This window comes from Blennius ocellaris, assembly GCF_963422515.1.
Source record: "Blennius ocellaris genome assembly, chromosome: 4".
Lineage (NCBI taxonomy): Eukaryota > Metazoa > Chordata > Actinopteri > Blenniiformes > Blenniidae > Blennius > Blennius ocellaris.
Window position 1 is genome coordinate 27,721,796 of NC_137653.1, and position 12,167 is coordinate 27,733,962.

Here is a 12,167-nt window from a genome sequence, read left to right on the forward strand (position 1 = left end):
GTGGACCTCAGTCTGGACCCGAGCCGCCTGTCTGACCCCCTGTAGAGTCCACCTCCACCCTCACCACGTCACAGCTCCACCCTCACCACGTCACACCTCCACCCTCACCACGTCACATCTCCACCCTCACCACGTCACACCTCCACCCTCACCACGTCACATCTCCAACTTCACCAAGTCACATCTCCACCCTCACCACGTCACATCTCCACCCTCACCACGTCACATCTCCAACCTCACCAGGTCACACCTCCACCCTCACCACGTCACACCTCCACCCTCACCACATCACATCTCCAACTTCACCAAGTCACATCTCCACCCTCACCACGTCACATGTCCACCCTCACCACGTCACATCTCCAACCTCACCATGTCACACCTCCACCCTCACCATGTCACACCTCCACCCTCACCACGTCACACTTCCACCCTCACCACGTCACACCTCCACCCTCACGACGTCACCTCTCCAACCTCACCATGTCACAGCTCCACCCTCACCACGTCACACCTCCACCCTCACCACATCACACCTCCACCCTCACCACGTCACATCTCCAACCTCACCATGTCACAGCTCCAACCTCACCACGTCACACCTCCACCCTCACCACATCACATCTCCACCCTCACCATGTCACATCTCCACCCTCACCAGGTCACACCTCCAACCTCACCATGTCACATCTCCACCCTCACCACGCCACACCTCCACGTTCACCACGTCACACCTCCAACCTCTGGACTCGTCCTCTTCTGCGTTGCCATGTTTGTCAGGAAAATGTAACTTTTAGTATTGTTTCATATAAAAGTCTTTACTGTCATTTTTGTTCTCTATGCATGTAGTTGAAACACAACAATACCCTTTCCAGAGTATTATATTTTATTTATCAAACATGAGCTGTACCCAACCTTTAGTCCAGTAAATTCTGGGGAATGCGGAACAAATTTCACATAATATGTACACAGATATTCAAAAAAGTAGACAATGTCAAACTTCTACCCAGGATGTAAAAAAAAACAAAAAACTCCACGTAAGAAACAAAACACATTGAACACATGTGTATGGGCTCACAAATATAAAATAACATCTTGTATTTTCCAAATTTTAAATTTGGCTCAACACACATTGTGCAAGTTATAGCTAAACTCCAAATGGGTGGACTGGCTGGATGTTCTACCGGCCCAGCAGCTGCTTTATTATCAATATTCTAACGTCCGGTGTGTTTCAGAGGTCCAGAGAAATCCGAAAGTGCTGCGCTCGTTGGGCCAGTTCCCCGGCGATGTCCTGCGCCTCGTGCAGCGCCTGCCTGTCGGGGAAGTGCAGCGCCGCCTTCTTGGTGGCCATGGCCAGCCGCTTGAGCAGAGCACACAGCTGATTGCTGTGACACAGCAGGGTCCGGCTGCCGGCCCCCCGCTGGGCCTCCCTGCACAGGGTGTCCACCAGCCTCTGGCCCACCATGATCACCAGCTTGCTCTGAGAGATGAACTTCTCTGGCGGCTGGCCGTCCTGCAGGCTGCACACGAAGCCTCCGATGGCCTTGTGGAGGGCGCCGAAGTAGAGCCGGCAGTGTTCCGAGAGCGGGGAGGGCCGGGTCTCCTCACAACCACTGCCCGGGTCTGAAGAACCACACCTGTGATCAGCCTGAGGACAGGAGAGGAAACGTAGGGAAGGTCAGCAGAGATCTGGACTGACACGTGCCGATTCACTGGATAAGAAATAAAAGACGAGAGCAAACCTGGACTGGAGTTGGACCTTGGTGTGTGTGTGTGTGTGTGTGTGTGTGTGTGTGTGTGTGTGTGTGTGTGTGTGTGTGTGTGTGTGTGTGTGTGTGTGTGTGTGTGTGTGTGTGTGTGTGTGTGTGCCGAGGGTGGAGATGTGACGTGGTGAAGGTGGAGATATGATGTGGTAAGGGTGGAGATATGACGTTCTGAAGGTGGAGATATGACGTGGTGAGGGTGGAGATATGACATTCTGAAGGTGGAGATATGAAGTGGTGAAGGTGGAGATATGATGTGGTGAGGGTGGAGATATGACGTTCTGAAGGTGGAGATATGACGTGGTGAGGGTGGAGATGTGATGTGGTCAGGTGGAGATATGACGTGGTGAGGGTGGAGATATGACATTCTGAAGGTGGAGATGTGAAGTGGTGAAGGTGGAGATATGATGTGGTGAGGGTGGAGATATGATGTGGTGAGGGTGGAGATATGACGTTCTGAAGGTGGAGATATGACGTGGTGAGGGTGGAGATGTGATGTGGTCGGGTGGAGATATGACGTGGTGAGGGTGGAGATGTGAAGTTCTGAAGGTGGAGAAATGACGTAGTGGGCACAAGCCCCCTCCTCCACCTCTATTGGACGCCCGGCTCTCCGGTGCTCACATGTACCTCTGGTTCTCTGTCTGGTCTGTGACCTCTAATGTGACCATGTGCTGTCTGATCCTCTGACGTGTTATTTGACATCGGCTCTTCCTGGTTTAGTTACTGGAACACACTTTATGTTGGAGTCAGCCAGTCGTCCCTCGCTCGTCTCCAGTTAGTCCAGAACGCTGCAGCCTGCCTTCTAACTGCTGTCAGCTGCTTCTGGAGGTACCAAGGTCCAAACCAAAGCTCAGAGGGGACGGGGCCTTTTCTGTTGCAGCCTTCTGTTGTGGAAGGAGCTCCACTGCCCGTCAGACAGTCCTCCTCACTGTCCACTTTTAACACTAATCTTAACACCCATTTTTATTCCTTGGCTTTTAACCATGTTTGAGACTGTGCCTGGTTTTATTGTTGTTAATCGTATAGTTGGTTTTACTGTATTTTGCTGTTTTTACTCTTTAGCTTCAGCCACAGCTGTTTTAAAATGCTCTACAAATAAAGGTGACTTGACTTGATATTGATAATTTCTTGTCCATTCCCGTGTCTAAACATGCCCATTACCACAGCTACATATCTGACTCAATATTGTGAATCCCTGGTTCTTAAAAGTAGTCGCATGGGTAGATATAAAATCATATTTGTTGTTTTTGGATATTCACAAGAAACACTGACCTGAGTTGAGTTCGCTGTGACAACATCCTTTGGTTTCTTCTGCTCCTCTTCTTTAGTCTGAGGGAAAGTCATGAATGAAACATGAATATATGTTTGCTTTGGCTAATCGTTTGCTGGACTCTGATTAGTTCATCATAAGTCATCACCTGCAGCTCTACGTAGTCATTGTCGTCCTCCACCAAGTTCACTTCTTCACTTCCATGGGCGGTTTTTGTTGTTTCTGGGTTCACTGGATCTTTCTGAGCAGCTCTGAACAGAAGCTTTCCGTTGGCGTTGACGATGGACACCAGGCGCTTGACGTCTTCAGGAATTGTCCGGGCCACCATGACGAAGCGCTCCAGCTGGTCGGGTGAGTGGACCTGCCCGGGGTCCTGATGGAGGCTGTGAAGAGGCCACTGTGCCATGTTCAGAGCGCTCACTGTTTGCTGCAGGATGACGCCAGAGTCCTCCACGATGGACAGCTGTTTGTAGAGTCGGGCCTGCAGGTTTGCATCAGTCAGACGTCTTGTGTTTCCTTTAATGTCCAAAGCAAAGTTCAGAAAGCAGGTGACAGTGCAGGCAATCCCCTCCGCTGCTTCTCTGATCTCATTGAGGTGTTTCTCCAGATGTTCTCTGCACCTCCAGTTACTGCTGACGAACTCCATGAGCCGAGGCACAGCCGTACTGACGCACTCCTGCAGGTCCAGAAGCTTTCGGCAGGCCTCCTCCTGGCTGAGCGCCACCTCTCGCTGAGGTTCTGGAGACGAGGAGCTCAGCGCCAGAGAGTCGCAGGAACTGGTGGATGAGCTGGATGCTGTGCTGATCCTCTGACTTTCTGCTGCCCCGCTATCCTCCTGCCCCACTGAATCACCACCTAATCCCATATCGTGAAAAGTTGTGCAGGCCAAAAAGTTTCTCATCCTTTTCAAACGCACCCTCTTTAGATCGTAGTTTTCACTGGAGTCACCCCTGCACTCCAAGGGTTTATGATCACTTGGAGGATGACTGCTTACGTGGCTGAGGAGCTCTTCCATGGGTGGGACATCATACACTGACTCCTCCTTGTGTGTTGGAGTTGAGGATCTGCTTTTAAGAGGGATCCTTGGCAACACCTTGGGTGGACTTGAGCTGTCCAGACAACCTGACGTTGGTGTATCATAAAGCAAAGAAGATGGGTTTTCATGTCTTTTGGGCACTGTGTGTGCTGGAAGGCTGTCGTAGAGCTGCCCACAGACCGTTTTGGACAGGACGGCATGACAGGAGCTTTGGGGTAGACCCTGTTTGTCAGAGCCCAAAGGAATGTCATAGATCCACTCAGCTTTGCGAGGAGAGGGAAGAGTTTGGAAACCACCCACTGCCTTCTGATGGGATTCTGTTCCAGAGGGAACTGGGATGTCATAGTTTGGATCCTGAGCAAGAGACGGTGGGACAGCATAAACCTGTGAAGAGAATCAAGAAGTTAGTTTCAACAATCAGTCTTAACAGTTTGTCCACATGGCTGATAATGTGTAGGTTTTCCTCTTGGAGTCCCAGTAATGTCCCATCAATTCTGACACCTTTTTGTCTGAACCATGAACTTCTGCAGCCATTTCAGCTACAGAAGCTCGACTGTTGGGTCAGACCACACAGGTCACACCATCAGTCTATCGGTTTCCCTCTTCTGTCCATCATTTGATAGATAATGGCACACTTTAGACCAGGGGTCCTCAATAGGCGGCCCACGGGCCGGAACCACCTCACCTCTCTTGAGTGGCACATTCACATGGAATAAAATACGATTTGTGGGGAAAAAAAGCGCTGCTCCACCTTTTTAATCCTCATCTCACACCGTAGTCAAAGCCGGAGTTTGAGCACATCTGACGTAATCACGTCAACGCGTGCTCCGCTCAGACGTTCACTGATTTCTATTTCACAACCTGCCAGGGCCGTGAATCAACATTTTAAAAAAGAAACAACATGACCCACACAGTGAAAAAAGTCAGTCGACCAGGAAAAGCATCAGTTCAACTCTGACTGAACAGTTTAGTTTTATATGACCGGCACACGATGACGTCACCGTGAGCGCAGCAGTGCATCATTGCTGGTTTCATGGGACCTTGCCAAAGCCAAGAAAACATTTGATGATGCTGAGTTAAATTAACAAAACGTTCAATGAATATGGTTGATGAAGTTTTAAGTCACACCAGAAAAGCAAGGCGACGGTTGTGGAGCCATTAAAGGTGTGTTTACACATAATGATGACAGGTTTGCCACGAATCTCAATTCCTGACCGCAGATCAGGATTTTGACATGAATTCTATGATTTAAGACTGAGGCATCATACAGTTGCAACCTTTTATCATGAGTTACAAATAAGAGCAGGAAACAGTGGTTGATCATCATGAGTCATTATGCACCATCAGCATTATTGTTCCGTGATGTCACGAATTTACATAGCTGCTCACTGCGGCAGACTGGCCTGCCCCATTGCATATCATTAATCTGTCAGTATGTGGCGAATCTGGAGAATTTCTTATAGGTGCAGGTGTTCGTCCAGGGCATGTGATTTGTGTTTGTTGTGTCTTGAATTGGGCCAAGAAATCTTCTGGTTCGTCTGTAGTCCCAGAAGAACTCAATCATAGTGAAAAATGACCAAAGTCAAAGATCTTCCAAGTCAAACAAAGGTGTTTAGTGTCGGTACCAACACGTTAAACACAGTGAGTACACCCCGGGGTGAACTGCCTCTGTCCCACTGTAACCCCACCTCTATACCTGAGGGCTCAGGTTGACTCCACCCCTGCAGCTCACCACTCTGTAGTACCCTCTGCTGGTCAACAACACCTTCTACAATTCAGCAGTACTTTCTACATGTTCTGCAGCACAGTGACAGGAGCTGACCGCTGGAGCTGCTTCTCCGTCGCTCCAGGACACTGGAGAAAAGAAATGGTGTACCGGCCACCACAGTGTGATAGAACATGGCCACCATCTCCACACATCAAAGGGCTTCAGAGCCCTCAGGGAGAACAAACAGCCCTGCCCCTTCCTGTAGAGGGCGTCGGTGTTCGGGGACCAGTCCAGTTTGTCATCAGTCGTGACACAGTTCCTGACTGAGCGGGTGAAAACAGGCAACTTTGTTCTGAATGTTAGCCACGGCTTCTCGTCACATGCCATGTTACCTGACGCCCGCGGATGAATGTAAACAATTAATGGCAACGATGTGGGAAAACTCTCTTGGTACATAGTACGGTCTCAGACCGACTCCCACAGTTCAATATCCTGACGTAGCCTGAATAAGGATTTATTCCAGGAAATCCAACATTTCCATGGACCTGGTCAGTTAGAACAGGGGGGATGTGTATGGACAGTAAATGGATGCATCATGAACTTACACAAGACTCTCCAGATGTGCTGAACTTTTCAGTTTCCAGGAGGTCAAATTTCTTCTCCAGCTCTGACATTGGAAGCAGCGAATATTTCCGTGACATTTGTCTTGGAATTGTTGATCCCTGCAAAAACACAGAAAAATACATGAATTCCTGTTGAAGTTGCTCTTTATCTTAAATGTTTGTTTGCGCACACTCTTACAGTGACAAGAGACTTTCGTCTGGCTTGGCTGGGGATGTCGTAAACCTGCCCCCTTGGACTCGACGCCATGTTGATGGTTGGAGGCTGCAGATGGGACAGACTGGGTTTTAACACTGGTCTTCACTGGAAACATTGATCAAAGCAACACGCACCCCAGTGACCTTCACATTACTACATTTATGAGGACTGTTTACTCTGAAGCCCGTTGAGGCCGCTGGAGAACCCCATTGTGCCTCCGCTTTGCCAATTAACGCAGCTCCCTAATAGAGACCATGCTGCCCAGTGGATATTAGATGACTCCTGCAGAAGGGAACAGGACGCCCCCGGAGGAGCAGAGGAAATGCTGAACACATGGGCATACACCGCCCCACCCTGGGCTGCTCAGGTACCCGGTACAGACGCTCCTGTCTTTCTGGGCTCCGGGCTCCGTGGCTGCGGTTTGCTGTTAAAAGTGTCTGAAGTCTGTGTCTTTTATAGACTCATAAATACCGCCGTGCTGTACGCCTGTCCCCATGGAGAGGCCCTCGGTCCCCATCTGCAAGCTTTTTTTGCCAGCAGGAGTTTGACAGCGTTGCATTTCAGCAAGCATCAGAGTTAACACTTCCCAAGAAGGCGGACTAAGTTTGACCTCCGGGCAACCAATCCCCAGTAACATCTCTAAAGTCCTACTTTGAGAAGAAACAGAGTATACCTTGTTTCCTTCCGTGGTGACCTGAAGCGTTGACGAGCTGGGGCTCTTTGAAGCCGACGACGGCGCTGAGGGCACCTTGTAAATCACTTCCATTCGCTCATAAGCGGGGCTGCTGGTGGGTCGGGGCACACTTGGTATTTGGTAGATATTCTGCACTCCGTCTTCAGGTTTACAATGAGCTGCTTTAGGCTTTTCTGCAACGTGGCCCAAAGTTCCAGCCTGCGATAGGAGCTTGAGCCGGTTTGCAGGAGCCAGGCCGTGTCGTCCGTACAGAGAACACATCCACCAGCCACTGGTACCGGCCACGTTCTGGTCCATCACCGTCAGGATGTCCCCTCTTCTGAAGGCCAGCTCATCTGCACACTCTGCTGTGTTGTCATACAGAGCCTTCGCCAGCTGGTTCTGAAACAGAGAGGAGCCGCCAGTCAAACCACCACGTTCTGCTCACTGTTTAAACAAACTGCTCATTTGCAGACGTTTATGAAAGGATTACAACAACCTGCAGAACCAGGCTCAGTGAGGAGAAACCTGCAGAACCAGGCTCAGTGAGGAGAAACCTGCAGAACCAGACTTATCCTATAGAAGCATTCTTCCAATAGAAACAACAGAACTTCCACAGACACTCATGTTGTTCATGAGGAATGTTCATCATCCAGATGATGACGATAATGATGATTGAGAATATGCAGTTGTGGTCTTCTTGGTTTGAGTGACCCTGTTTCCTCTCTATTCTCACTTCCTGTTGCTCTTTCCTCAAAACGAGCTGTGTGGTTTGAGGCTTCCTCTTGCAGCTCAGAGCAACATGAGCGTTGGTGTCATAAATAATGTTGTTTTACTGGATGACATCATGAGTCCTGGAGCCACAGACATGCTCTGGTGTGCTGGGGAGCTGGAGAGTTCAGTGTTGTACCCTGGAGGAAGTCATGCGGACAAAGCTGGGAGTCTTCTGGAGTGCAAGCACAGAACCCAGCAGACTGACGACCTGTGCAGACGATCTGTGCAGACGATCTGTGCAGACGATCTGTGCAGACGACCTGTGCAGACGATGATGGATTCAGGAATTAAAGGAGACGTCGTCCAGCCTCAGTCTCATTCTGCACATTCTGCCACAACTTCTACTTGTTGATTGGATGATGACTTTTACCTTCATTTCACATCATTTTAACAGCTATCATTTTATCTTATCACCAAACTGCATATTTCTAACTCCTTAAGCTTCCACTGAGAGAGAGAGAGAGAGAGAGAGAGAGAGAGAGAGAGAGAGAGAGAGAGAGAGAGAGAGAGAAGAGAAACTTCTGCTTTTGTTTCAACAGTGTGAAAAACAGTTTGTTACTTATTTTGAAGCACAAGGGAACTGATATGCACATGTTTAGCATTTATTTTGTAAATGTTTGTTTAAAAGTTGCAGTTTTGTTGAATTTACATGAATTATTTTGATTGTAAATGTTTTTTTGGGTTTTCTTTTTTGTTTTTTAGGGGTTTTTTTCGAGACAAACAAGAACAACGATGTTGAGTTTCAGAGTCGTCCCGTTTGTTCTTGCAGCGTCCTGTGTGGACGTGTGGAGGCCCTCTGCTCGCTGACGCAGCTCGGTTCAATTCACCACTTCACCACCTGGTTAAAGTCCCGGTACACACATGGGGGGGAACGTGCAAACACCACACACAGAAAAGCCCCAGCTGGATTTGAACCGGCGCCTCGTCGCTGTGAGGCCAGAGCATTGTGCTTTGGGACTGGCCGGCCATCTTTAATTACTGGAGAACAATAAAATTGACACCAGATGCTGTGAAAGCCTCTGAAAATAAATACATGTATAATATTTCAGTAAAAGCAAATGGCTGGTGAAGGATTCCCCACAGTGGAGGACTGGATGGACGAGGGCGTCGTCACAATAGAGAAGCTGACGTTGATTCTGAGGCTTGAACATAAAGTGAATATGTGACGACTTTGGAACCAAATATTGGTCAAGCTGATAAACCGCCTCCTTTCTTCTCCTGCAGCCTTTGTTCTTTGTTTCAACACTGTTCTAAGTTTGTGTTATACATGTATGATATATACTGTGTTTTTGTACAATTTTGTGTTTTTAATTGTTCACTATAATGTCACTTTCATAGTTTTTATGTTTTCTATTATTACTTATTTTAATATATTTTTTAATGAGGGCCACAATGGAAATTAGTCGTATTAATGACTTTTTTTGTGTCACTGTCAGATTTTTGTTTTAAACTCATCAAAATGATTAATGTATGTTTGTATATTTTATCTTGTAATGTACATGTAGAAAATCCAAATAAATCCATTCATTCATTCTGTGTCTTTGACATTTCTTATTATCAGTGTCACTATTTTTACATGATGAGGTTGATCCCAGGGAAGATGTCTGCAGTCAGATGGAGGACGATTTGTGTATTTATAATAATAATTATTATTAGTAGTAGTAGTATTATCATTATAACAATAATTATTATTATTGATTTTTAATATATAATATGATTATATATTTTTTAAATTATATATTATTAAAAATACAGTATATCATGGAATAATTATTATCATTATCATCATTATTATTATAACAGTTATTGTTTATCTTTATTTCTGTTATATATTTATTTGTAAATGTAAAAGTTTGGATATTAGTATACTGGATAGGAAATACCTTGATGGTGCATATAGAAGATTTATGATATATATTTTCTTTCATTTTACTTTTTGTTTATTCATTTAAGTTAACTTATTTAGTTCACCTTTTATTTCTGTTTCATTCAGGTAAAGTGTTGAAGACTGTGAACAGGACCACTAAATTGTGAGCAACATGGTCGATTTGTGTTCTTTTTTAAAAGAAAAAGATGAGTAACCAAATTCTCTGTAAGTAATTGGCTTGAAGTCACTGGCTTGTGCTGTAAAACCTTTCAAAAGGGTTCGATAATTGATGATAATGCTAATTTGGGATGTTTTCTGACACATTAGAGCAAAACAAGCAGCAGCCTGTGTTTTTCTCTCCAGATATGAAACGTAAAGTCAAGAATGTGAATAACAATGCAGACGCAAATCAACATGAATCAGCGATCAGACGCTGCGAGGGTGAGTCCTCTGGAACAAAGAGCTCATTCACCCATTCACCATCACACACCCAGCACCTGTTCCTGTTGGGACACACACACACACGGCCTGTCCAGTCCTTTAGGTCATACTACATACTACCCCCCCCCTCACCCCCCCAGCCTCGTGCCGGAGCGCCGTGTTGTTGTGTGTTTGGCTGATGATGGTACCACAGTGGGCCTCAGCTGTGTTGGTGGAGGATTCCTGCACACGCCTGCCCCCCCGACAGCTGCCCCGCACCGCAGCAGGAGCCTGAGGAGCCTCAGCAACGTTCACTCAACACTTAACCACCAGCTCGCTCTACATCCAACCTGCCCCCCCCCCCCCCCCCCCCCCGGTCACACACTGAGACATTTGGTTCAGGACATACAATTTATTTACTTTGGTTTCCAAGCAGCCAGTAGCCATCGTGGACATTGAGGTCAAGTGGACTCTGGGGGGGGGGGGGGGGGGGTCTGTGCTCTGTACTTTTAAATAAAAGTATGTTTCAAGTGAACCTTTTTTGGCCAGTTCTCCACACGAGGCAGCGTCTTCAGAGCCCCACGTTTTCCTTTTTAAACACTCAATAATGGCCTCGCCTCAGTGCGTCAGAGCTGAAGTGGGACTTTCCATCATTATTCAATGTCACTCAATGTCAACTTCATTTAAATACAATGCATTTTTAAACCACACTACAACAATCTTGCCTTTTGTTTAGATTGAGAGAGCCCCCGAAGTGATGAACGCTTTTCTACTTTTAAACAGCGAGTGAACAGAGCACTTTTTAAGACTATTTTATTAAGATACTTACAAATACAACCAGAGGCTTCATGAGTCCATTTAGATACTGAATTTGTTTTGGGGCTGATTTAGTCTGAGTTTAGGGAAAACAAAAAGTATATCAGGTATATTTTACTGGATTGCTCCATCATTCGCCACCATAATGTTAGTTGTCCTGTAATGCATATTTCCTGTCTAGCTGTATATAAATACTTTTTTATATATGCCATGTGTGACGACGGTTTCCTTTCTCGACCAAATGCTTTTGCATGTTGATTTTTTTTCCTTCTTCTGCATGTTCCTTTTCTTTTCAAGCTCGCGTTTTTACAACATTGTATAGTTATGTTATTAGAAAACTCAATTTATTTTTAAATTCTTTATTATGTGCATATTATATTTTGTCTGCATTTCATTGTGCTGGTTCAGCTCTGTGCTTTTAAATAAAAGTATGTTTCCTCCATATTTTGGTTTGTTCAGAAGTGACTGTTCCCACAGTTTGTCTCATGTCTTTGAAATCAGGCCCGATGTTCTTGTGGATTTGTATTTGTGATCATTTGAGCTTGAGTATTCCTGGTCTCCTTCAGTGTTTTCAAGGTTTTATAAATGAGCCTGAAGAACTTTGGCTTCCTTCTGCTCTTAGATGATAAAAAGCGACCCAACGGAAACATCCAAGAATAGCAATAGTTAGTCATGTCAACCAGCCTGGGCTGGCGGAAGTGAGACTCTGCCAGTCAGTCATCAGTGGGTGAAGGAGACCAGAGGCTCGTTGCTGTGCATTATGTATAGTCATCTGCATTCTATCACTGCAACTGTTGTATTCTGACATTGTGTTGGTTCGAAAGTCAAGGTTTGACGTGTACTGAAAGTGACCTCCACCAAAACTGGTCTTTCTTCCTGGTTCACTGAAATACAATATGAATATATACACTTAAAGCGCTTAAGACCTGATGTGTTCATTGTAACTCTTGACTTTCTGCCGCATAAACTGAACATTTATGGACATTTGATCCAAAGGTTAATGAGTTCCATCAGAAATCTC

General features: G+C 46.3%; 1 protein-coding gene across 1 annotated transcript; it reads right to left on the reverse strand.

Annotated features, from left to right (window-relative positions):
• Positions 1–1,203: 1,203 nt before the first annotated feature.
• cass4 (Cas scaffold protein family member 4) lies at positions 1,204–8,194 on the reverse strand (the record flags this gene model as incomplete). The annotated part of the gene is made up of 6 exons (XM_080494441.1): positions 1,204–1,648; positions 3,182–4,453; positions 6,383–6,499; positions 6,579–6,662; positions 7,270–7,671; positions 8,180–8,194. 6 exons carry the CDS (start codon positions 8,192–8,194, stop codon positions 1,232–1,234), a joined length of 2,307 nt encoding a protein of 768 aa, XP_080350567.1. The 3' UTR covers positions 1,204–1,231.
• Positions 8,195–12,167: the final 3,973 nt, after the last annotated feature.